Source organism: Zosterops lateralis (assembly GCF_965231275.1).
Source record: "Zosterops lateralis genome assembly, chromosome: 7".
Taxonomy (NCBI): Eukaryota; Metazoa; Chordata; class Aves; order Passeriformes; family Zosteropidae; genus Zosterops; species Zosterops lateralis.
In genome coordinates, this window is record NC_139767.1 from 31,474,570 (window position 1) to 31,501,213 (window position 26,644).

Consider the following 26,644-nt stretch of genomic DNA (forward strand, 5'->3'; position numbering starts at 1 on the left):
TTTTATTAAGGAGGTACTGTCTGTTGCAGAGAGATTATGGAAAATATTTTCAATGATCACTATTCTGTATAAATATGTATTATCCACTATATTCTTGACTAGATTAAAATGCTGCCAGAACTCAGTATCCAAGATACTTTTCATTATAAATATTAACTACATCCAGCCTATGTGTTTTTAACATCAGTGATGCCTGGTTATTCAGCATGCACTTTTCAAAGTGCTACCACTAGTATTACTGTCAGGTGTTTGTTAAAGATTTAAACTCCAGGTAAAATGCCTGTCTAAAGTCACAGATTTACTGACTTTGTACATTTGTTCCTCTTGACAATAATTCCAACTGCATCACCGGGCCACCAGAGAATTCCACTGTTTTCAAAACCAAGAGTCACTAGTGCCTTGAACAAGTGGTTTGAGGACATATTAATTACTTTCTCCAGGGAAACCAGTCAGAGATATTTTAGTGAAAGCTGCAATAGTAAGATCTATGCATTGGAGATGATGACTGGGGACATCTGAGATGGATGAACACTTATTGATGAAAATGTATTTTCCCAGAAAAAGAGGATCCTAGAAATAATGCCAAAGGAATGCTACAGTTGTAATACTGTCTTCCTGTTTTTCCCCTTTCCCATTTTATTACTTAAATGGGAACATATAAACATTTCAATAAGGGAAAAAAATATTCCCCTACAATGTCATCCAGTGAAATTTAGTGTTACTTACAGAACACAGAATCTGTGTCAGACATAAGAGCAGAGATCAGCCTGGTCAGAACAGGTAGAAATAAGAAACAATTTTTGCCCAGTGATCAGCCACAGCCCAGCTGGAAACAGCTCAGGGCTCTGGGGTCCCTCCCCAGTGGCTCAGTGACCAGAGGGGCTGAGCTGCACAGGGGTCACACCAGGTTTGAGTCACCTTTGCCACTGATAAACTCAGTGACTCTATAAAACTGCAGTACCAAAGGCAAATCAGCAGACTAAAATGATTAACAGAGAAGGAAAGTGTGTTCTCAAGATGCATAATGTGATTATATTTCTGTATCAAATGAGATCATCACATTGGGAATATTCCTCCCCACACATATGCAAATAAACTAACAGAGGTGGTCAGCACAATGACTAGCATTAACAAACAGCATAATAAAGTTTGAGGTCATTAATTAAATATAATCACACAGCTCTGAAGCAAGTCATCCAATTACAAAAGAAAAGCATAAGAAAAAATGCTTCTCTTTCATTTATTTTTATTTTCCCTTCTCCATTGTCTAATTAAAGAATGGGGAAAACTCTCGTATTTGTTAAAAAAACTCATTAATGATGCATTCAAATTCAAGTAACAGATTGTGCTAACTATGTATCTTCATTCTGATTTCTTCTCAGATACACAAAATGTACTGTGTCCTTTATGGTTATTTTCAGATGCACATAACTAGATCAAGGAGTTACTGCTGCCTTGAGAATTGTACAGTGCTAAAATCACTGTTGATGCTATCATGACACAATGCAACAAAAGGCAAGCCACAGCACAGAATGACTTCCATGGAAGAGATCACATCAGTTTAAATGAACACTTTAATATGAAACTGAGGAGTCGCAAATATAAATCCAAGTTATGTGCCCCATTTGTTGGTGCCCTATACAATGGTAAGGAGGAAATGAGCAATACTTAGAGGGGCTGGGGGGCACCTGGACCCCTCTGGAAACAGGAAAGTATCAGGATCATTGGGCTGCAGACCTGAAAATCCATATGGAACTGAATAGAGCATGGGCCAACTTCCTTGGAAATTACCCTGTACTGAGTACTACAGGGTAGGTGTGGAATAAAAAGTTTGTTCCATCTTAGCTTGACTGGACCCATGTCTCTCTAGAAAGTGGGTGCTGAGAGGCCAGGGCAGAGCAGAGGGGACTTCTCTGCAGATGCCTGTGACCAACAGTAGCAAAGCTCCTCCTTCACCTGTGAGATTGATGCAGGAAAGGCAGTGCCCGTTGTGGTTCAATGCCAAGATTAACTCCTGTAACCCACATGAAAAATAAAAACAAAGTAATTGATAATTTAGGTGGAAACCTATTATATCAAGTGCAATAGGAAATACAATTATCTGGCAGGCAGATAACCAATCCATCACCTGGCAGGCCAGCTCCCCCTCCCCCAGCAGCATTCTTATTAAGACTTTCTAGGAAGATAAAAGAAAGCTACTACCTGCTGGCACAAGGCAATATCACAGAGACTCCCCTAACCATTGTGCCTCTCGACTCTATCTCTGTAGAATATCTATCAGTTCCCATCTCCTTTTTAAACATCTAATGGTCTGCAGCATTGCCAGAACAATTTTCAATGAATTATGCCAAAGAGTACACAGCTCTCCAATATTGGATGAGTTAATTGCTATTAAATCAATTGGCTTTGCTTTTCTCACGTGAGCCAAAGTCTATCATTCACAGGAACAAAATTCTCTCTCTGGATACCAAGGAAACATTTTCATCCTGCTGCTGCATGCCAGAGCTGTAAATGTTTGTTTGGTGTGTGTGTCCCTCTCCTGTCTCTGCTGTTTTTCAAGGCATCACAAACCTGAACAGGCACATTCTGGCCTGTTTCCCTCTGTAGCCCAGCCACTGAAATTGGGCTGTCAGGAAAAAATTTCTCATTTCCATTTCACCATAAAGACAGTAGGCCACAGAAGGAAAAAATATTATTAGGCAAGATATTTCTATATTATCAGTTTATGTAGAAGCATAGTCTTTCATTAAACAAAATCTTGACTTTTGTATCCTTAGATACATTTCAGAGGGGAGGTTCAGCTGGAGATGAGAACATCCTTCATCTATTCCACCAAAAGTTACCTAGAATAGAACATGCACTGTTCAAAAAACAAAGTGTGAATTTCTCATCCACTAAATATTCTGGAATTAAGAAGAAAATTAAGTATAGTTAAGGAAAAAATAGTAAAAATTCTGAAAGTAGAAATCAATTTTGCCTTTAGACAAATAAGACTTTGGAATATATATTCTTTTGACATATGGAAATTCTCCCTTCTAGAGAGAGAAGAACAAGTGGCTGTTGACAAAAACCAGTCAAGTATTAAGCAAAAGTGAAAACTGCAAGAAAATGCTTCCATTTCTTTAATTCTAATAATCATCAACATAGAAAATGTATTTGCAACTGTACACTGTGTACATACAGAAATGCTTGATGCATTATTGTATATAATTGGTATCACAAAACCAAAAGCATAATAATTATTTTCAGCTCTGGAAGTTATCTATTTAATAGAAAATTCAGAATTATTTCCTACTATTCACTTGCTATAAGCAGAACTTCATGGCTAACACTGTTTGAACTTTGTAGTAAATGAAAACCAGGTCTAGTTAGTGTTATCCTTGTCCATGGCAGGGAGGTTGGGAAGAGATGAGCTTTTAGGTCACAACCAACACAAACCAGTCCACAATTCTATGAAAATTATTTTTTCTCTTAATGTTGGGCCATGTTTAACCATTTACAGGATTGGGGCTAAAACTGGAGTAAAAAACTAGCACCCTTTGACTGTTCAAAATCCTCCTCACTAACGCAAAGTAATTAGATGTTCATCACTTAGACATCTCAAAGCTATAAATAAAGCCCTGCACAGCCAAGAACAGCCAACTTCTGACTGTAAAGCCAATGCACCACGTTAAGCCAGTTTTTCTATTTCTCTGTTGCTGCAGGTACCATTTCCAGCGCCCCAAGCTGTTAGTGAAGATATTTGACAAAAAAGCATGGAACATCCTACAGCTCAGTCTGGAACAGGCAAAGAAGCTCAGAAGTCTTGCACCTTACAACTTTATTTAGTATGAGCATGTACATTGTCTTTCACATTTCAAATCTGTTCTGCCTCAGGCAGATGAACTCAGTTTGCTCCGCCTGTTGCTACGAGGGCTCTTAACTCCTGTTACCACAGGACACCACCACTATAGCAGGCTGTATTTATTTTTAGTGGGAGGAAAGGGTTAACACACAGTAGATGAGGCCCAGGATAGCTCTTCCAGTGCTCTGAGCAAAAAGTTGGGAGACTTTGGTTGATCCTACCAACAGCTCTTTAAAATACAGGAAACAACCACAAACATGCAGTATGGCTCAGTGGTGATAGGAGGATGTGTTACACATAAGATAATATTAAAGGACAAACTTTAAGATGCATTTCAGTAAGCTAAATGAGTTCTTAGTGCAAAATAAAATAAAAAAAGGAAGTTTTTCAGCTAGTCAAATTTCAAGTGAAGCACGTGAGTCTAAGTTTTCCATTAATCTAATAAAAATACTTCCATGGAAGCTCTAATTTGGTATTTTCCATCTGTTTTTTTGTTGTTTTTCCCTCCTACTAGGCACACTTTTCTAAAAAGCCTTTACAAAAGATGCCAGACTTTAAATCCAACCCTGGAATTAACAGGGGTTTGTCATTTTGCTGGCAAATCCTCTGAGTGAGTTTACTGAGACTAAGACAACATCCAAGACAAAGTACAAGGGTTTGATACTAGAAACATTTGTATGGAAGATTAGGGTGCTAAAACAACATCAGAAAATCCTGCTAACAAGGCAATTCCAGCACAAAAAGTAAAGCAAAGTTTGGTTTGAGTCGCCTGCAGAGTTCCCAAGCTTGCAGCTCTCTATTACTGTTGAGCCATCCAGAGGTGGCAAAACTCAGAGAGTTAGACCCCAAGTAACTCCAAAGGCTGGAAACTTAAATTCTAGGGTATAAACTGGGAGGTATTAAGCAGGCATTTGATGTATAAACACAAATAGCATAATCTCTCTGTATTCTTCAGAGAGTTGACAACATTAATGTAAGGCTAAAATTACTCCTGGTCCAAATCCTTAGGTTTATTAATTTTTATAAACTGCTTTAAATAAAAGTTACATTGAAAGACACAAAGTAATCCCCTCTGATCCCAGTTTTCATTTTATATGCCTATCAGTGTTTTCAAGCTCTGAGATTCCAAAGTGTTAGTTCTCATTTTAATAGCACTATGGTAGGAGTCTGTAAATATTGCAGTAATATGAAAATGAGCTAATTTAATTTCTTAGGAAAATGCATGTATAAAGTTCCCTGCGGTTTGTAATTACCGTAAAGTCAACAGTTTACATCAATGACCCAGTAATCAGCTACTCAGAACGTGAATAATTAATGAAAAAATGTTTTCAACGAGCCTGCAAATGGAAGACTCCTTGGAGTATGGGGAAACAGCCATGCTGTGAGAATAGTGATGTGCAGGAGTCGAGCCTTTTATTAAGTACATATTTGTATTTTGCCTCTTATTTTTCTAAATCTCTTCCCATTGATCTAACACTACTTAGTAAGTCAATTCCACTGTGCTAAATGAGGGCCAGCACCACACAGGTGGAATTGTGTGAATTATGGCAACACCAAAGAGTGAAGGGCACATCCTGCACATCCTGACACCTGCTATTGTTACACTGTCCACAAACAAAACCATTTTGTTTTTAACACTTTGATGTTGTCAGAAAGAGTCTAGGAAACAACTTTATACTGAAGTCCTGCAACAAGGAAGAATTACACCATTAATCTTTTCTGGCATGCCCTACACATGCTATCTATGCTTCAGCAGTAAAGAGGCAGGCTGGTTTTTATTATTTCACTGTATTTAAGAAATGCTTTAATATAAAAATACAGGAGAAAAGTCTCACTTCTGCAGCAGTCATTGCATTATCAATTCTTATATGATTAAAAGCCACTCACTAATTTCGACCTGTTGCTAAACTGGTCATACAGTGACAGCCAGTGGCATTCCTGGTAGCACAATGTAACATTGTTCTTTGCCTTTGCGATTCTTCCAGTTTAAAATCCATTTTCACATTCACTTTCTGACTATGCCCCAAAATAATCTAAAGGAATTAGGCAGACCTCAGTGAGATCTTCTTATTGACATTTATGTTGATCAATGTTGGCTCTACTAGAATTGGAATCTACAGATCAATTCCCTTATTAGATTCGTTCTCAGTACTGCCATGATCATTTTATCACAGAAGCTGCTGCCATCAGATGCTGCTTTATCACTTTATAATGGGATAAGCTGAAGCTTTCCTCTGGCATTTAGCTGGAAATGATAATAACTGTCTGAAGTCTAAATATTTCTTTCACAGATTTTCAAAAATATCTTTATTAAATGCATAGATCTGTTTTTAAAACTATTTTCAACTGAATTTACTTAACCAGCAACAATTTTTGTCCACAGGAAAATTCCAGCTATCAAGGTGTTAAACAAACCCCAATGCTAACACTGGAGACTTGCCTTATTAATCACTTTCTCCTTGCTGAGCCTACGAGCCAGATGACAGAAGAAAAGAGGCTCAGAATGAAGATATGACAGGAAAGTCCAAATGGTCTCAGGAACAGTAGGAGTTTCACATGGACACACAAACACACGTGCAAACACTCCAAAATAGCACACACAATACACACACAAGGTTTGTCACAAGTGTTTTATCTGGTTTTGAAAATATGCAGGGACGTGGTATTTTTAGTGAGAGTGGTGTTGAACTCCTGTTAGAGAGGAGTTCATCACATTAATTTAAATCTCCAGTAAAATAAATTAGCTTTTTTATTGCCAGGTTGAACTACAGGGCTATGATTGTTATGTATTGCTACAATCTAAGTCTTAATGGCATTTTAGCCCTGTGGTGGTCAAACAGAAACGATTTCAAACCTTCTAAAGGCTATTAAAACATGTGCAGATGTCTGGAAAATGAATACTATTATCTAACACTAACCTTTTGCCTGTAGGAGGAAAAGGAGAGAGAAGGCTCAGGGAAGATGTTTTAGATCAATACATGGCAGCCCAGGAGGGCAAGCTCCGTTTCACAGGGAAGTTCATTGGCTGTGAACAGGGGATTCAAGTGAGCAGATTCATCCTTATTTGGATTTCACTGGAGTCGTTCATTTACTCAAAAAAAAAAAAAAAAAAAAAAAAAAAAAAAAAGAAAAGAGAGATGGGCATTGTTTTTGTGATCCTCATTGCTGCTTCCCAAGGCCCAGCAATCTAGACACTGGAAAGGTTCATTCATTTAAATGACAAGAGCATGAATTTGTCAAGGTTAATGTTAAACCAGCCATATTTTCCTTGCCTCAGTATTATGCATTAAAAAGTTTCTCCTTCTCCATTCTTCCATCCTCTTTTTTTTTTTTTTTTTTTTTTTTTTTTTTTTTTTGTGTGTGTGTGTGTGTGTGTAATACTGTTGAAATGTCATATGGATTTAAAGACATTTAGAAGTAGGAGGAGAGTTGCAAGAAATACTTTTATTGTTAGTTTAAGGCTTTTACGTATATATTTTCTCTCCAACTCTAATGCATTGTTTTTGTCTCTGACAGAATAATTTCTAATAAGAAGAGACTTTTTTCTTGAATACCTAGATACAAATCCTGGATTCTATTCCTTTCCCTCAAAGCACTTACTTAAAAATATGATTTAGAAAGACTAAGTGGGTAGATTCCCAGCTGGTAGGAATTATTGGCTTCACTTCTCCTATTATCAATCCTTGTATTTCCTATTGAAATGAAAAGAATTTCTGCCAGGACCGGAATTATCCCATAGGCTTCCAAATCTTCTACTGCTTTTCAGAAAGAAAGCTTCTAGAGGGTCGTAAGTGTGCATTTCCAGTGGTATTTCATTCTTGAAAGTCCCAAATCTGACCACAAGACTTCCAGATGGCACTTCAAGTTCCTCAAGGTTTATCCTGATCCACCAGAAACACAGGGCTTGTGTAGGACACAGCACAACTCTGGACACTTGATGATGTCAACAAGCATCTCAATCCTTGGCTGTGGCCTCCTGGAATTCCACCAACCTACTCTGGAGTGATGAGAAACCCTGCAAGGACCTCCCCATCAGCCTGGCCATGCAGGCCAGGTAAGGCTGAAGCACAGGTGAGGAGGGAGAGCCTGTGTTGGTATCAGCAAGGAGAGGGCATGGATGGCCTGAGGACACAGCCCGTCACTGCCCACATTCATCTGCATCTCCCTCCTGCTGTCCCAGTCAGAAGGAACACCAGGAGATGGAAATAAGAAATGAGAAATGCCAGTCACTGCTCCCAGGCCGAGCTGTGTTCCCGGAAGGAAAGGCACCATGTCCTCCAAGCATTACTAAGGACCTGAACTGGCCTTGGGAGGGCCAGGGCTAAGCCTGGCATGGGACAGCATGGAAAAATCCCCTCTCCCACCCTGCAGCCAGAGGCAGCCTGGACCAGATTGGGAGTTTTACCTCTGGCTCAGATGGCTGAGAGCTGCCAACCCTCTCAGCTGCTGTCTCTGCTCAGAAGAACCTGCACCAACCAACTCTTGACTAGGAATCTGTGCCCTTGTGAACTGATGCTTTTTCCACTGTGGATAAAAGCAGGGCTTATAATACAGGATGTATTATATAGAGCTTCAAAAGGGATCAGCTCCCATTTTGGCAGTAGCCAGATCTTTAGAAGAGCTCAGTACAATGAAAGTCTGGTCCTATGTGAATGAAGGACCTGAAGACCTAAATGAAAGGTTAAATCCATTTGTTATTTCCCCAGGAGCAAGTACCAGGTGAAGACTAGTGACAGGGCAGAGTACCCATATTTCTAATTATTGTCAAGATCTCCTAGGGGTCATTCAGTTAAATAAATCTAAGTGAGCCTCTAAAACACAATGCTAATCTCTGCTTCATGCTCACACTTGCAGTATCTATAATTCATAATAATTGTGTCTAGACCTGTGTCTGTGCCTGCATCTACCGAACAGGGAAAGTACACAAGGCTTATTTAGAGAAAACCAGTTAATAATAAGTAATAGAAACTTAAACAAAATGATTGAGCATTTCTGCTTTTAAAATATAATTGAATATAAAAATTTAGGATGAAAACACTACAAAATTAAGTAGCTCATTTCTGATATTGTATACCAGAAAGATGAGATGAGGAGTGGGAGTACAGTTGAGATTTTTAAAGCACTGCTATTAATTCATGATGCCATTACTTTGGCAGTCTGTTTTCCATACTTCTAATGCAGTAAGATGGAGTTTAATTCATAATGTTGAAGATGCCCTTGTGATGCACACAGGACACAGACAAATCACTGCCCCTTGCTGCACCCAGACATCGCTTAGTGACTAATGGAACACAGCCTGCCCACATCCAGAGGAAGAAAGGAGTGGGAATGCAGTCTAAAAGTGCTAAAAATACAGGAAAACTCAAGGCTGTCAATATCACATTGTTAAAGATTTAATGACAAAGGTAACTTTTCCTTTCAGCTCGTCCTTATCAAGAGAGATACCCAGATGGTAATTTAAGAGTTAAGGCACTAATGGACTCTTCAGTTTCACTGAGCACCTTGTGCTGATTTTATCTTGCAATACAGTATTTCACATTCTCAGCGAAGTCAACAGAGATTCAGTCAATAGTGCCATGGCCTTTGGATGAGAATTTGAATCTTACCAGTATCCCAACTATCATTAAAGAAGATAGGTCATTTGGGAAACAAAGGAGAGCATTAGTAAAATTCAATACTAAAAGATGAGTTTGGTTCCGTGGGTGTTTTATGATTCATTATGAGTAACATTTTATTCTAATTATCAACGCTTTCTTCTATGTGCAGTATCTGTAAGAATATACAAAAAATATAAAGTGTATCACAAGAAAATTATTTTTTTTTCCATAACAGATGGCAACAGAAAATACCTATTGAGTAATCTTATGTGCTTCAACCCTTAGCATAATGTTAGTTTGTTTCATTTGATGGAATATGTAATTTTACATTACTAGCAATTCACACCAGCCTGATATAATCTGAACAGTTTAGATGTTATGAAGCAGAGCAGATATTGGCACACCTATTTCTCAGTAAAAGAGACCTGATTCTGTATTGCTTCACATCTTCAAAGTGCCACTGCACTTAAAGAACAGTAACAAAACCACAGTAATAAAGTAAAAATATAAATGAGGCTTTATATGCATTGAGTGTAATAACAGATGAAATTAATCCTTTATCTATTATTTGTTTCATATATGCTTTTGCATAGTTATCCTTTCTTTAAATCTCAAAGTTTTAAGAAAATAAAAAGTAACTACATACTTAGCTCCATTAGCGCAATAAAAAGAAAATCATAGATCTGTAATAACAAGAGTTATAATTCTGTAGTGCTTTGGAATTTCAATAGATTCCCACTTTACCACAAGACAGAGCCCTTTAAATCTTTGAATTAATTTTATACATTCTTTTGGTATTCCATTTGAGAATTACAGAGTGTGAAATATGCACCATGAGGAGGAAACAATTGCCCTGCACACCTGTTGTTTGAGCACACTGCATTTAAGCAGGACTTGCAGTGGCTACTGTTTTATTCCACTGTGAAATCCAAAAGGGGGAAGGCTTTAAAAGCTGACCTGATGACATGAACTTGCACTTTTATATGTAACAAGTGGCTTGTAGGTACCACATCACACACTGTGATAACATTAGAACAAATCCATGCTGATTTTTGCTATCAGGATGTCCATGAGAAAGATTTTTTCCATTTAGAAAGGAAATCTGAATGACTGACTCTTGACTCAAATACAACAACTTTATATTAAAATAAATAAACTGCAAACTGCAAAACCAGAAAATATCAGACAACACATGGATGTGTTGGTCACACAAAATATAAACACATGACTAACTCACAGTTTTCATTAAGTTCACAACCAGTCTCTCTAAGCCTCTGTACTTGATCATTTATGCAGGGATTCACATGGAAAGTTGCTAATAAATCTTGTTAATATATCCAACAAACAGGCTGAAAGAGCAGCCACAATTTAAGCACTGCTGTAGGTTAAATATAACTGCATTGAATAAAAAAAGCATGTCTTTTTAATGTTTATTACAATGTAATAAGCACAGGGCAGGTTTGGAAAGGAATACAACAGCAGTATTCTTTCCTACTGTGGAATTCCTTCCTTTTTAAAATTTATTCCCATATGGAATATATGGGAATATATATGCCCATATATTCCAAAATAATGGAATAAAGGAAAAAAACATGAACAAAATGCTTGTACTTAATTACTCTGTCCACGTACTTAGTTAGGGTTTCAAATGCCATATTGGATTCCTGTCATCATGTAGATCATCCCTGATAATAAAAATCTATGCACAGAATAAAGAAAAATTGTTGGTTCACTCAGTGTCAGTTGCTTATTTTTCTTTGTCTAGAAATTGGCAGTAAAATCTCACTTTTGTTGTCCAGACCTGTCACATCAGCACAGCCCCACCATTCTCCTGACATGTGCTTGCTCTGAAATACTCTCTTTGCTCTTGAATTATGCCTCTACATTTCTTCGAAACTTCAAAAATATTGCTCTCCTCAGTCAAAATCATTCATAAATACTTCACCAAGGATCACTTGTGGCTTTCCTGAAGATTATTTGCTCATTTGATTTGCTGGTTTTGCTATCGCTGTAGCAATTTATTTTCATCAGGATAATGGCAATGGCTCATTTTTAGACTTAGTAGCTGAAATTTATCTGTTTGAAATTGTATCACAGAACATCATGTTTGTGTTGATGTGGAAAGCCTTTCAGTGGTTTTCTGTGGAACCTCTCCAGGATAGTTAAAATACTTGGACAGAGGAATGCTGAGCAGCTGGGGGTAATTTTCCTCTTAAAAGCATTATCATTCTAATCAGAACTACATGCCCTGGGAGCTTAAGTTAATGTTTTGATTTTGTTTGAGAGCTAATCACTAAGAATTGAATTGCTGAAATAAGGGACAACAGTCTGACAAGAAGGTAAATCACCAAAACACAAATTACTGATGGAGCAAGCCTATCAGGTGGGTTGATCTAAGTCCCCCATAATAAAATACTGTCCTTCACTGACCCTCTCACTGTGCTTTGCTTTAGTTTGATCTCTTGTGAGGGATCCTGCCCTACCTCTCCTCTCATTCCACCATCTATAACAAACATTTTTGTGTTCCTTTTTCAGCCTGCCTCTCTGGGAGCTCCTTCCAGGGCTGGCTGCATATCAGATACACCACCAAATTCTTCCAGGTCCTGTGCTGCTGCTGTGCATTCAAAACTAGAAATCATATGGCTTAGGGAGATGAGATGAAGTTTCTCCAGAAGGGGGATGTTTCCTTTCCTTCTCTCATCACTGACTTTTTTGGTCACCCATTTATCTAACCAATTGGCTCTCCTAAATCTTTTGTCTTTGTAATAATTCTTCAGCATATATTTGGAGCTGCAAACAGGGCAAGTAATAAATATGGTTTATAATGTATTATTACATGTTGATGATTTATATCGAGATGAAATACAGACTTTCAAAGTTTTGTATTTCTGTCTTAGTGAGTGAGGACATGGAACAAATAATAAGTAGATAACAGTTTACTGAAATAATGCAAGATTGGAAACAATGACATCACCATCCTCACATGAAGAATGTTCTTTAATTTGTTCTTAAAAGTCTCAAAAAACTTGAGTGCTCCATACTAGATCACTATCTTGATTCCTGATACACAGAAGATATAACATATATATACAGATATATATTATTAGAATTTCTCATGGTTGGAGGCTCATGAAGATCCTGGGGTAGGATTTTGGTGATGGTAACTGTGCACTTTGGTAGCCTTGACCTGGAGGAATCAATCCAGCAGGGCTACAGCCTGAAATTCTTTGAGAACCATAAACAGAGTGAAATCCACTCTTACATTTCTTAAAAGGGGATCTACTAGCAATGAAATTCTTGGATAAAAGTAATGTACAAGGTTAAATTTATTATATCTCAAACATGCTTTGCATTTATGTGATCACCTTCTTCTCTGTTATACAGCCCTGGAGATTGTCTTAACTTGTAAGCAGCATTCAATTACTGCTGAAGGAATTAGCAGAACTGGAATTAATTTCTCCTTCAAGCCACCAGTCCTGAGTTCTGAGTAAGGAAATACTCACTAAAGATGCTGCCACACCTTATTTATGTTTATATGTTTACAGAGGAGAAAAGGACAGAGTTTGTTCTGGAGCTGGAACTTTCCTGCAGATTTGCAGAAAGGAGTGCCCTGACAATCTGATGGATACAGAGGAATAAATGTGAAGTAAGCAAATAAGCAGGTCAGCTGCAGGACTTTCACAACTTTAAATACAATTTGCTGATTTGCTATCAGGTCTGCCTGCTCCCTTGAGAGCCTGCAGGCACCTGACTTCTGTGAGAAGGAAATTCTACTGCTGCTGGGCATGTAACAATCCACTTACTGAAATGTACTTTGGAATGCTGACAAACTGTTCCCTAACAGTGTGTGACCATCTTTAGGTTTCATTTCAAACCCTCAAACATCTACTCTCTGAAACACTTAAATATTACACCGATCTCGTTGCTGCAAAGCAAATGCAACTTCCCTTTTAACCTCCTGCTTTCAGACTTCATCATGTCTAATGATGTCTGCACCAGAGGTCAGGCTCTGAGCCCAGACATTCCATCTCCTTTTGGCAGGTCTCAGGGCAATTAAGTGCCCTCTTCTTCTTTCCATATATAATAATGTCGTTGGTGCAATTTACCCCCTTCCTGCTAAATTGTGCCACTGTTTCCATCACAGTCTGCACAGCCACGCTCTGTCCTGTACAGCAGGGCAGAGCTGTCAGGTTATTAAAAGGGCTCATATCAATGCAGTCATCACAAAGTAATTATTATTTAATTTGCCCACCTGAGAACTCAACACTCTCTGTGCTGTAGAATTTTAGGCAAAACTTTAGGTGTAAAATTAAACAGTGTGGATGGTCTATGAGTAATAAATATAAATAATTTAGCCAGGGAAACACAAGGAGAAAATAGATGCTTCAGGAGACCTCCCTGCCTGGTTCTGGGGTTGATAAAGTAGAATTTTTATGATGGAAATAAAATGGCAATGAAAATATAGTTTAAGATCAGGGATATTGTAAATCTTATGATTAGAAATATTATCTTATACTTTCCCAACTATGAAAATTTTATTGCTTATTTAATCAAATAAATCAACTCAATAAATTTTACTACTTGCCACTTTTTCATCCCTTTTCACTGAAAAATCCTCCATGTTTTATAAAAAAAACCCTGTGACAACAACTTTCTGGGTGAGAAGTGAAAGCAGGACTTCTCCAATGGGAACAATTCATCTGGCAAACATCCTGAATTTATGTAAACACAGCTATATAATATAAAAAAAAAAATTAAAAGGGATATTTATAGGAAGGCAACGCCTGATCCCCATCTTATCCCTTCATGATCTTTCTGTACATCACTTCCACAGATTTCTCTCTTCTAATTGGTTTTCCTCTACTCAGTTTTAAATCTTTGTCCCACTTGCAGATGAAGCACAAGGTGGGTCATTAAAATGGAATTCCTGGTATTCTTTCCCAACCCCTCTTGCTATGAAAAGCAGAATTTAATATCTTTTTAGCAACCACATTAACAGAGGAAAATGAAGGCTGCTTGGGCAGAAGCTACTCTTTTATGTTAAGATTTAACTATAACTATTGCTCTTTCTCAGATGGTGCTGACACAAAACACTTTTCCAAGGCTTCATAATTTTAAAAAAGCTGTTTCAGAAAGATTTCCTGAATATTGTAAAACAACAATAATGAGAAAAAAAAAAAAAAGGCAATCAGCCTTCTCCTTATTTATCTGTTCTAGTATTGCCTCTGTAAATCACACACTTCAGCTACAAAGAATGTCCCCAGAAAGAGAGGGTAGCTCTTAAAACTGTCTACAATATCAGAGGTGAAGAGATAAAAGCCTGAATTATCTTTTTACCCTCCAAAAACTTTGCATCAGAGACTGCATTACTTATCTTTTCATGACAGGAGTGACACAGCATCTGTGTCACTCCCTGCAGGCAGTGAGCACACCAAAATTCCTGGCAGTAAAGAACTTACATGGCAACACACACACAATCACAATATCTCAACAGACATTGCTTTAAAAACACTATTAGGCACTTCAACTCCATAAGCACTCACATTTTTGGTAAATGCATGAAAAATTAATACTTTTAACACTATTTCTACAGTGCAGGATTCCTGAGGCAGCCATAAAAACTGTACTACGCATATTTAATTTATTTTTAATTGGTAGCAAAATGAGTGTTTCTTTTGAAGTGTATGAGAAACGTGAGCAAAACCAACACAGTGCAATTGGTAAGGTGTGCAGGCCATTACTCTGCAAATTCAAAGCATTCATACCAATCCATTCACTGGAAAAAAAATGGGAATAACCTGATATCTAAAACATATGAATCATTATTTGCTTGCAATAATACACACAAAAACCTAGGGCAATGGTGAAGTCTACAATTATCTTTAAATTTTGTTTTAAAACAAAGAAATCTATATTTCTGTTGAAATTTGAAAAGTAAAAATGTTTATGGTTTAAAAATAATCCTACTCTCTAATATAAGAGTCTCCTAATGTCAAATATGGAATAATTTTATGGTAATATACAATGAAATCACAGAGGCTGATATGCAGAAAAAATAGCTAACATTACTTATTTTTAGCACGTGTCCTCTACCATGGCATTCTTCAAAATCTGTGGTTTTACTGAGTGTGGCTACTCCTAGGATGAGGTCAGCATTAAATAAAATTGAACATATTGTATCAGAGAGTACAGGAAAGGTGAAAACACCCCATGCCCCCACCCCCAGTTTGCAGAATTTACCCTTTCCCTTGATTGGGGTCATGATCTAACAGGAATCTCCTTAAGCACATATTTATAACTTTTCCATAGAGTGACACATTTAAACCAATATTTACCTCCTGCTCTAAATCTGGGCTCTGTGCACTTCCAAGAAGACATAATGCAAACTGTTCTTTCATTTTATGCAGGCACACAACAGTATTTGCTCAATTTCAGTCCTAAGAAAACATCCTTCTTCAGATGTTGCATCTCAGGCTGCAAGATCACAGACTACATGCCATTCATTGGAGTCTGGAGTATAATTAGAGGATAATTAAAATTCTGGAAACTCACAGATTTCCTGCTTTGTTTGGTTTGGATTTTTTTTTTTTTTTTTTTTTTTTTTTTTTTTTTTTTTTTTTTTTTTGTAAAAAAGGACATACGAAGTGTTTTAACAGAAGTTCTTCCTTTTCTAACGTACACTGCAACTTGTTCTCTGCTTTTTTTTCACCTAGTGGGTTAAAACCTTCTGATAGCAAGAGAACAGACATAGCAGCAAATTTTGCTCCAGGGAGATCTGGAATTTCTGAATTAACTTAATTCCCCTTTTGTCCTCAGCCAATAATGAAAAATCAAGTGAAAAGGGAGGAAAAAAAATCTATGTACATTAGTTCCTGCCAAACTGTGCAAGAACAATGATGTAAAATAGTTTGAATCCCTCAGGAAAACCTGTTAGATCATTCGGTTCTTCCTTCCACCTCATGCAGGTTCATCTCTTTCAACTTTTTTTCAGAGCTGCTGCACAATCCAGTTTCAAGGACCTCAAGTCAAAGTGTTGATCCCACTTTTCAGATGCTATCTAACACTCCTGCAGCATTCCCAGAATAACCAGGTTTTATTGTTGCCACACAAGGAATTGGGAATAGGAACTGCACCTGTAACAATGAATGTGCAGCGTGTGATTTCTGTGCAATCTAACCCCAAGCTGACATCAGCTGGAGTCAGACACTTTGGGAACGGGAGAAAAGGAAAAAGCTACCCCAAACCAGGGAGAAGGAGCAGCTGATGAGACTGTCAAAAGCAGAAGCGAGCAATGAAGAGCCATGCTGGGGTGGATGTGTCAGAACTGTGAATGGATAAAGAGACATCAGCCCTCTGTACAGGGGTCTATGAAGGATGAACTAGCAAAAGAAACAGGGGACAAGGGACAAGAAACCAGTCCTGACCCAGCAACACAAAAATCAACACAAAATAAAGAGACAGAACAAGAACCCAGATCCCTCTGATGGTGACCTGTGCTTCAGAGCTCCTCAATAAGTACAACTATTTGCCCTCAGCATGGAGATTCCCTTTCCTTTAACATCAGCTGTGAGCAGACCATGTTTCTGCAGAAAACCCAGCCCACCCTGACCAGAGTCAGCAACCCTCAGCTGCTGGACAACAATGCAAGGGCCAAATTTTCCTCTGAGTTACAGGTGCAGAGCAGCGAGGATTTAAAATACACATTTAATATCATTTATGTAGCTGATATGTCCTGCAAAGTTCTAATTAGTCCTCATTTGCTGTTCTCCTAGCTCATGGTCTGATTTGTTGGAACTTCTGCAAAGCATTTCTACTTCTACAAAAGGATGACAAAGCAATGGGTTCATCCACAATAACACATATTGTCAGATGAAAGATACTGAAACATCTCTTAGAATTCCAGAATGGCAAATGAGGGAGACATGGGTCAATTGGTTTCTCAGCTGTATCCCTCCCATAAAACATCAGCAAAAAAAAATCACTCTAAAGCCTGTGAAGATGTACTTAAACCCTTGCAAGCTGAAACCAGGACAGTATCACACATGGCAAAAGTTAAATAAATGGGCTGTCTTCTCACAGGAAATTACACTGTTCACCATCAGGCAGGATGTTAAGGAATACGAGCTTCTCCCCTGCAGAGGGATAATGAACCCATATCATTCCATTTATCATAGCGAAGAATCACCTAAAAAAGTAAGTTACTCTGCAGGTGTGCTCCTCTCTCCAGATCTGCACACAAGATCTGAGCTCACTGGCACACATTCTCAGTTTCAATGGGATCAGAGTACAGATAACAGATATTTTCTAATATATTAAATCTATCAACTGTCATTTCCCACTTACAGACATAGCCTTGAAAATAAGAGAAGTGTTCTATAATTTTAAGAAATATAGCTTGCTTCCTGCAAAGGCCATTTCCTACCTGAAGGAGGAGGTCAGAAGCTGGTTTGACTTTCTGCTGGAAAAGCACACTTAAAGTTCGATTCTGTTGTTCCAGATCAAATACTCTCATTTTCAGCTTTATACACTCCTCCCTCAGACCCTGCAGCACAAGGGAAACAATAAAATTAGAAAGCAGGTAACAGAAGCATGTAAAAAGCTCTAATGTCAGATACTAAGCAGAAATAAACACACAACTTTTAATGTAGTAAAAATCGGAAAAACGTGCTACTCCATTTTCTCTGGTTGTTTGATCATCCATTATAACATTAAAGAAAATCTTGTCATGACAAACAGGAGCTACCTGGTGTCTCCTTTCAGAGTTTTCTGTTAGCATAAAAAATGACTTTGCTAGCAATGTATTCCATTTTGCAGCTGACAGAAAGCACAAAGCAGCAATTAATACATGAATATTGTAATAAGCATGAGCTAAGTAAAACACATGAGCTATAACAAACCAGGCAGAAGTTCAAAGTGGCCTTCAAGATACTCCTCTGAATTCTGATCCCTTCCTTGCTTTTTCTGGAACAACCAAGTCAGCATTGCAGTGCCTGATGTGGATGGGCTGTGTCTTCCCAGACACCCCAGGATGTGCCAGGTGGGCAAGAAGGCCAGTGGCACCCTGGCTGTATGGAAACAGTGTGGCCAGCAGGAGAAGAGCAGGGATTTTCCCTCTGTGCTGGGCACACCTCAAGGGCTGTGTCCAGTTCTGGGCCCCTCACTAAAGAAAGACACTGAGGGGCTGGAGTGAGTGCAGAGAAGGGCAATGGAATTGGAGAAGGGTCTGGGGCACATATATGATGAAGAGCAGCTGAGGGAGCTGGGGGTGCTTAGGGTGGGAAAAAAAGAGGCTCTTTTCACTCTCTACAACTCTCTCAAAGGACATTCTAGCCAGATGTGCATTGGTCCATCCTCCCAAGCAGCAACTGACAGAGTAAGAGGAAATGGCCTCTGGATTTGCCTCCCGGAGAGCTTTAGGTTGTGTATCAGGAACAATTTCTTATGGAAAGGGTTGTCAAGCACTGGAACAGGTGGTGGAGTCATCATTCTTGGAGGGATTTAAAAGCTGTGTAGATGTGGCACTTGAGGACGTGGCTTGGTGGGCTTGGCAGCACTGGGTTAATGGTTGGACTCGATGATCTTAAGGGTCCTTTCCAGCACAAGCCATTCCATCATTATATGAAAAAGATTTAAAATTGGCCATTAGAAGCAGAGGTAGAGTGTAAAACCAGTCAAGCCAATAATGTCTTTCAGATACAGCTAACGTCTGTCTGTCTGTCTGTCTATCTATCTATCCATCCATCCATCCATCCACCTCTAATCTATCTTCAGTGTAAAACCTGCTTTTCCTGGTCACCTGAAGGAACACAGGATTCTGTCAGGGAGAGGATTTTGGAGACACTGCAGAATCTGACACTGAGCTTTTCAGCATATTTTGTGCAGCTGCCCATTTTGAGGCAAGAGAGCTTCACAAACAGGAAAGGAAATCTCCTAATAAAGACTACATGTAAAAATAATAGGCTGCAGCCGTATCGCAGTTGGTTTGTTTGTTTGTTTAATTTACATCTCCAAAATACTTACTCTTATTTAAATTTAGGACATTTGCTGCCCTGTGGTATTGCCTAGCTTATATTACTTTCCACCATATGAAGGTGGAGAAACAGGCCCCAGCACCCCCATATGCTGCCCTTTCCATACCATTAACAACATGATGACCTGGCCTGATGAGAAAACAACTCAGAGGGGGAAATTGTAGTCAAATGTAGCTTAAATTCTTGCCTAAAGTTGCTCCAGTCTCTGCTGTAACCAGCACTGAGGTTATAAGAGGTGAGCACACAATAAAATATGTTCATCATGAGACTCCCAGAAAACTGTAAACATCTTTTTATGCATATGTATCAGATTTTATGAATACTGGATGAATGCAGTTATTTTCTCCTGATGGTTTTATAGCATTTGTTTTAGGTGGCTGTCAAGTGGCTGTTCAGTTGAAATTGCAAGAGCCTTCCAGCACGACCCTCAAAAAATCTTGAGGCTGATGATTTCTAAAGCCCTGAAGCTTTGTTTCCTGTCAGTGAGACCTCTTATCCCTGGTCTTGCACAAGGCAATCTCTATTAGGAACAGAGATTGCAAGCATCAAGACCCATCATTATCTGTCTTTCACAAATCAGAGAATTTAAAACTGAGCTTTGGCTGTTTCAACAGTGCTTAACATTTCAAGACTACTAAGGGCACTGAACAGGAAAAATGATTCACAGAAACTAACAGTGTAGAAAAATATTAAATCTTAGCAAGGCCTCTGCCCAAAACCTTCCGATCTTACAGTTTTAAAACCATAAGATTTATGCTTAAAACTTTAGAATTTCTGTAAAAAAGTGAAATATATGATAGTAGATTACCCACCTAGATGCTATAAACCCTGCCAGTGGTAATGCCACACACAGCCCAGAGGAGAAATAAGGCACATAAAGGTAGCAATATTCTGGTAAAATAAAGTCTGAATTTAGAAACTTGAAGTCCTAAAATTACCAATTAATACAACTATCAAATGTCTGAAGTATATAATTCCTCTCCTGTGGGCAAAACAACTAGCTATTAAAGCAGCAATCTCCCAAATATTTAAAATGCTCCTAGGGTTTCAGTACAGTGATATCTGAGCATCTCTATAGCCTTGCTTTATCTCTTCAGTGTGAACGAGACTCACTCTTCTCCAATATTGGATCCAATGACCTCAGCAGAGGTTCCAGAAAAACACTGCTCTCTCTCTGAACATGCTTCTTTCTGCTTTAATTAACACTTAACTCACTTCTTTTTTATTTAATGGATGAAAATAGAGGAATAGCTTTCATAAAGAACCCAGAGTCATAAATAGTCATCTCCTGAATACACTTCTATGGAGGAGACTGCAATGCAAGAGGTAGATACATAGGTCACACAATTATTTAATTAAATGGTTTAGCTCAAATTTCAAACTGCTGATCCAGGTCTTATATGGAAAAAAATAAAATTAAAAATCCAGTTCTTAGCAGTCCAGTCAGCTCATGCTATATGAGAAGTCTTTGGGAGGAAGGAGAAAGAATGTTTTCAGCATTATATCATACAGGTTTGCCTCAGTTAATTTTGTCGGATGTCTGACTTCTTAAATTTCCTAGAGGCAAAATTTTCTATTAGTAAGTGGTAGAAAATCCATAAAATTTTGCTACATAAAATTGTGAAATTATGCTGTGTGGCTAACTCAGCAAAAATTCAATTTAATGTAGTTTCTCCAGTCACATCAAAAAGAAGTCTCTCATGTTAGAGCAATTCCATATGTATTGTAACAAATTACATACTTGGAAAGTGAACGTTTAAGACTGTAATTCCATTTCAAGGATTCAGTGACATTGATAAATCACTCAAGCTTTGCTCACTCAATTTGTGTCACCAGAATCTCTCAGTGGGATCAGAGTCTTTTCCACATCCCGGCAAGTACACAGCGCTTTATTCCTTACATTACAGCGTGTACTTAATTTAAGTGAAAATTAGTCCTTGAGGGATGATTTCAAATTCACAGCAAAGCCCACGCAGTGTGTGCTACTGTACAAAATCACTCTTCTCCCTTTTGTGAAAGCTCTCAGCTTTTCTTCGTGTCTTGCTCTGCTCCAGAGGTGTGTTATCTCTCTGTGGCATGACTGACTCTGTCTTACTGCTCAGCTGCATGATGGTAGATTTATCTGTTTACCAGCTACTATTTGGGTTCTGATATCTACCCTTTTGGGACTGGTGTGAGGAGTGCAATTTCCTCTTTATTGTACACTATTGTGTTCCTGTCTTTTCTTATAAAAGGACTTGTATGAACGGTGTCAGGAGCACCATAACAGTTAATATTCATTAGCATCTAGAAAAGTACCCTCTTTCCTCTTTCTATGGATATTAAATTAGCTGTTATTACTCAGTAATAGGTAAGCAGCTGTTAAATCCCATCAACCCTAAGTAAATCACTTTATTAAATGTATTCGGATCTGCTTTTATTGTATCCTTAGGAACTCCTCGGTTCCTATGGGTTTGGAAGGATTAATTACTGAGGAAGTATGTAGTCATCAAAATGTCTGACACCTTCACAAAGGAAATCAAGAAGCTTCTCTCTCCATTTGGGAAACAAGCAAAATATTCCCAAACTAGAGATTAATATAATAATACTAGCCCTCTGGGGAGTATTTCATCACATATGGTTCTATAACACAAAATGTGTATGAGGTTTTTGTGTATATTAACATGAGAAAATACCTCCATTTCCATTTAAACTGTATTGAAACACCTATTTGGGATTTTTTTAGAAAATACCTCCAATTATATTTCTAGCAGGTGTCACCAGAACAGCTCTGCAGTCCTCTGATGGTGCACAGACCCTACTCCTATGTGTAAACAGAGAAACACAGACAGAGCAGGGAAAACTTCCCTGGATGTCGTGGCTTGCACAAATCACCTCTGAGCTGCAACATTTCCAACTGCTGGAAGGCAGTATCCCCCTTCCAGAGTAAAAACCTTTGTTGTGCATCTAAAAATCATAGGATGATACTTTGAACCCTGCCTGTCCCCTCTGTCCCCACTCTTCCATTTGCAGGGAGCATTCTGAATGATGTCCTGCTGGGCAGAATGATGTCCACAAAGGGAGGCTTTGGAGCTGGTCCTCAAAAACAACTTGCATCTAGAACACTTTTGTGCATGTGGCAAGAGTTTTTTTGATTAACTTGGTTATGGTCCTTCTGAGAAATGCACACTGCAACACTTGGTGTTTCTTACTGCATTTTAAGAACATTATTACTTGTCCTGTCATTAAGTGTAGACAAAACATTTATATTCTCCTTTCCACTATCTGCTTTAAAAGACTGCATTTATGTCTCTTTCCGAATCATTTTTTTAAAACTAAATGATCCAAAGCATTTTAATAATGCCACATCCATCAAGTGGTCTAGACCTCACAAAGGATCATTCCATGAATATTGAAATGCTCATAGCTTATAGTTACAGAACTTTGTGTTTTGTTTACCTTTCCCTCTTTCTCCCCCTGACAAAATGAAATCACAGAATCATGTTTAACTCAAAGACCCCTTCAGAAAACCAAAACCTCAGGCATGCACTTGATGTAGAACAGATCTCTGTAGGAGCCACAGTGAACCTTTTCATTGTGCCAGGTTTGCAATTATACTACAAGTATGTTTCCTGTGCAGTACTTCCCCTGCTTACTGAATGTGTGAACATAGTTTAAAAACGCATACTGTTTAAGAATGTATACATATCTCTCAAATAAACAAGGAATATCTGCAAGCTTTAAGTCACACTGAAAATACCCAAATCACAACTTACCTTTTGAGTAAGTAGAGCTTGAACAACCTGATTAGCTACCTGAAAAAAAAAAAAAAAAGGCAAATTTACATATGTTATGTGTGTGCATGCAAAACAATACCTTCTTTTGTAGCCTGTCCTGGTTTCAGCCAGGGCAGGGTTAATTTCCTTTCAGTAGCTGTTACAGGGCTGTGATTTGGATTCAGAATGAGAATGATGTTGACAATACACTAATGTTTTGGTTTTTTGCTAAGTTGTGCTTATCCTAAGTCGAGGACCTTTTTTTAATCTTGTTTCATGCTCTGCCAGTGAGGATGTTCACAAAAGAAACTGGGAGGGAGCATTGCTGGGACAGGTGACCCCAACTGGCCAAAGGGCAATTCCACACCACAGAATGTTGTGTGATATAAACCAGGGGAGCTGCCAGGAAGGAAATTGTTCTTGTCTCAACATGCAAGTTTTATACTGATTCTTTTCCCCATTCTATTGGACTTGAGCAAGAAGCTGTGTGTTGTTCCATCTCCATCTGGGCTTAAAACCATGACAGTCCTTTTCTGGCATGCAATGTAGGCCCCAAAAGGTTAAAAAAAGATCTGACCAGAGTGAGTTAAGATTGTTATAAATATTATTGTATTGGTGTCACAGTTGCCAGTGGCTTTACACTCCACTTTCTATCTACAAACACCACCATTTCTAGCATTTTAATTATTTACTAGTATTTAAATCAGATAATACCAGTAAGAATACATGAAATTCACATCAACTGCTTCTGTGCTAGTCTTCATTACAAGCAATGTGCACTGTATCAATTGCAGTGTGACACGAGGGGCATTTGGTTAACTTCTGTCATCTCTTCTTTGCAGTAGATTAAACTTTCACAGCTCTATATGTGGCTGGTGTGCATCAGCATGGATTGACTGCATTCACTAGAGCAGATTTTTACCAGCCAAGGATGGAGGCCTGAATGTTTTCATGAAGTTTAATTGTTTCTTGATTAAGTATTGACAAAATGGTACATCTATCATGACAACCAGAAACCATAAAGTGCCACAGAAAATTAAAGTACCTACTGTCATCGAAATGTGGTTGGAAGGCATTCACCCCACACAGCATCATTGACTTGAATGAGATTACACACCATTGATTAGAAGAACTATATATTCAACAGGGAATTTTTGAAGTTGTTTATTTTATACATCCTTCCTAATTTATATTTACCAGCAAGGATAGGTGCAGTGAGGTGGAAGAAGGAGGGAGAGAAGGAAAGACTGAGGTAAGATTTTCTGTTGATGCTGTCTAACTTGAAGGTCCAACACAATATATGCACATGTTATCACACAATGTGCTGCCTTATTGTTTTGCTCCTGCATTTAGGCAGAGCAAGTAGAGATGACTCCCTTAGAAAAAAGAGATTTTTGATTTGGTTCTGGTTTACAGAAATTACAGTAAAATTTATGCAGGTATCACTAAATAATCTGCATTGATTCTTGTTACTCTTGGCAAAAAATAAAACCCCCACCACCACTGATGTAAACTCAGTTGGGAGCAAAGAGCTGCAGCAGCTAATTCACTTCTGTAAATAATTTACTTCTGCTAGATAGAAAAGCTACATTTGATTCATGCTCATAAAATTGCCTAGTATCAAATTATTTTTCCAAACTGGTCCCTAACTTCAGGCAGCCTGTGGAACAAGGCTGCAAAAGAACCGCTCTCTACATGATTTAACAGAAGACACAGACTAATATTAGAACAGTAATAACCCACAGAAGTAAACATGCTAGGGTTTTGAAAGCCCATGTGCCTTGCCCTGCAGGCTCTCAGGCTCTCCATCCAACACTGTTCCTTCTGGCAGGTACTTTAAGGTCTGTTTGCTCTACCTGAAAATTGAACAAACCATAGCGAATACATTATTTCTTTACTTTCTGACACAGAGTTACTTCAGCAAGGAGGAACTAAAAAGGTTCTTTGAAGTGTGCACTAGTCACTCACAACAGCATAGCCTACAAAATGACTCCTACAGCTTTACATATTGTACAGAGGAGTGTAAATGGCATAATATTCCAAACGGGTGAAAAAACTGAACCTGCTGATGCATATATGACAAATTTTCCAGCTTTTGAGTGAAGAGAGGTATCTAAATGGAAGTACCTGCCAGTGATTCATAGCTCCCATGGAACTCACTAAGAAAGGTTCTTTAGAAAAATGTGGCTATTTTTTTCTATTATCTAGCGACTTGGCAAACTGTGTTGTTATTACCATTCAAAATTTTCAGGTCCGTATTTTTGGTATTCAGCAGGAACAGAGGTGGGAAGCCTTCAGTGAAATGTTCTGCAGTTACTAAAATTAATTTAGCACTCAATAAGTGGAATCATAGCCAAATGTTTGCATTTCAAATGAGGTTGCCATTCTACTCCTACAGCATATGGAAATAAGCTGCTAAACTCAATAATCTACTTCATTTTAATTTACAGGTAACAGGAGACACCATGGATGTGAATGAGCAACATGAACCATCTCCACAAAACTGATAGTCACAACTACCAAAAACTGTGGAAACAGATCATTGAAGGCAGAAGAACTGACTTCTGAGATGCAGAAAATGTGAAGTTCCCACTTATACGAGGCATAACTGTGGCTCGATCTCAGTAAAAATCAGGCTGTAAAACTACTTGACCTGTGATAACTGCAGTTAATCAAGGTGAAACAAGGAATAGAAAAGAGCTGGCTGGTTCCTTGGTTTGCTCTTCTGCAGAAGGTGACACTCCTTGATTTCACACTGCCTGCCTTTCCTTTAAACTTAATAGCCAAGATCTTTAGGTGATGTTTCCTCTTCTAGATTGCAATAAAAGAGATAAAAAGATCCAGCTTCGCTTTTTCCTTAGGCAATTATGTTTACAAATATATGTCATAAAGTGATCTTAATAGAAAAGGTATAAAAGAATGAATCAAAGAAAGGAGACCCTAATGCAACATCTGTTATGCCTTTTACAAGTACTGAGATTTTACACAGCTGCCTTTAATGTATGATTCCATATGCACCAAGACATTCCAAGTGTACTAAAATAAAACATTTATCTTTTATTCAAATCTTAAAAACAGAATGCCTTTTTTTGAGATAACTCTGCATTTTTGATTAGTTAATTCCTAAAACATCAGCAAAACTATCAACTACCCCAAGTTGCATAATTTCCTGCATGTGAATACGGTGAAGCTTTGACAGAAATCTCAGTTGGCACAGTGATGTGAATAACCATGACATTGCCACCTACAGATAAACTGACAGCTGAATTCCACAATAGGAAACTGGGATTAAGGATGTTAACCTCAAAGCCCAAAGGTACAGGAACACAATCCCGGGTTTTGCATTCAATTTTTCAGCAACGGAAAGATACATTTATGGAGTTATGTCTGAAATTAAATAAGCTCTTTTCTTATTTA

The 26,644-nt window shown here is 38.2% G+C and overlaps 1 protein-coding gene across 7 annotated transcripts in view; it reads right to left on the reverse strand.

Moving 5' to 3' along the window:
• The window catches only part of NCKAP5 (NCK associated protein 5), a 417,071-nt gene that overhangs the window by 65,190 nt on the left and 325,237 nt on the right, over window positions 1–26,644 (reverse strand). For all 7 annotated transcript variants that reach the window (XM_083865018.1, XM_083865017.1, XM_083865019.1 and 4 more), the window contains 2 exons: window positions 23,228–23,266; window positions 17,864–17,983 (listed from right to left, as the gene is read on the reverse strand). In XM_083865018.1, the coding sequence (XP_083721144.1) occupies window positions 17,864–17,983; window positions 23,228–23,266 (159 nt within the window). The remainder of the gene's footprint in view (window positions 1–17,863; window positions 17,984–23,227; window positions 23,267–26,644) is intronic.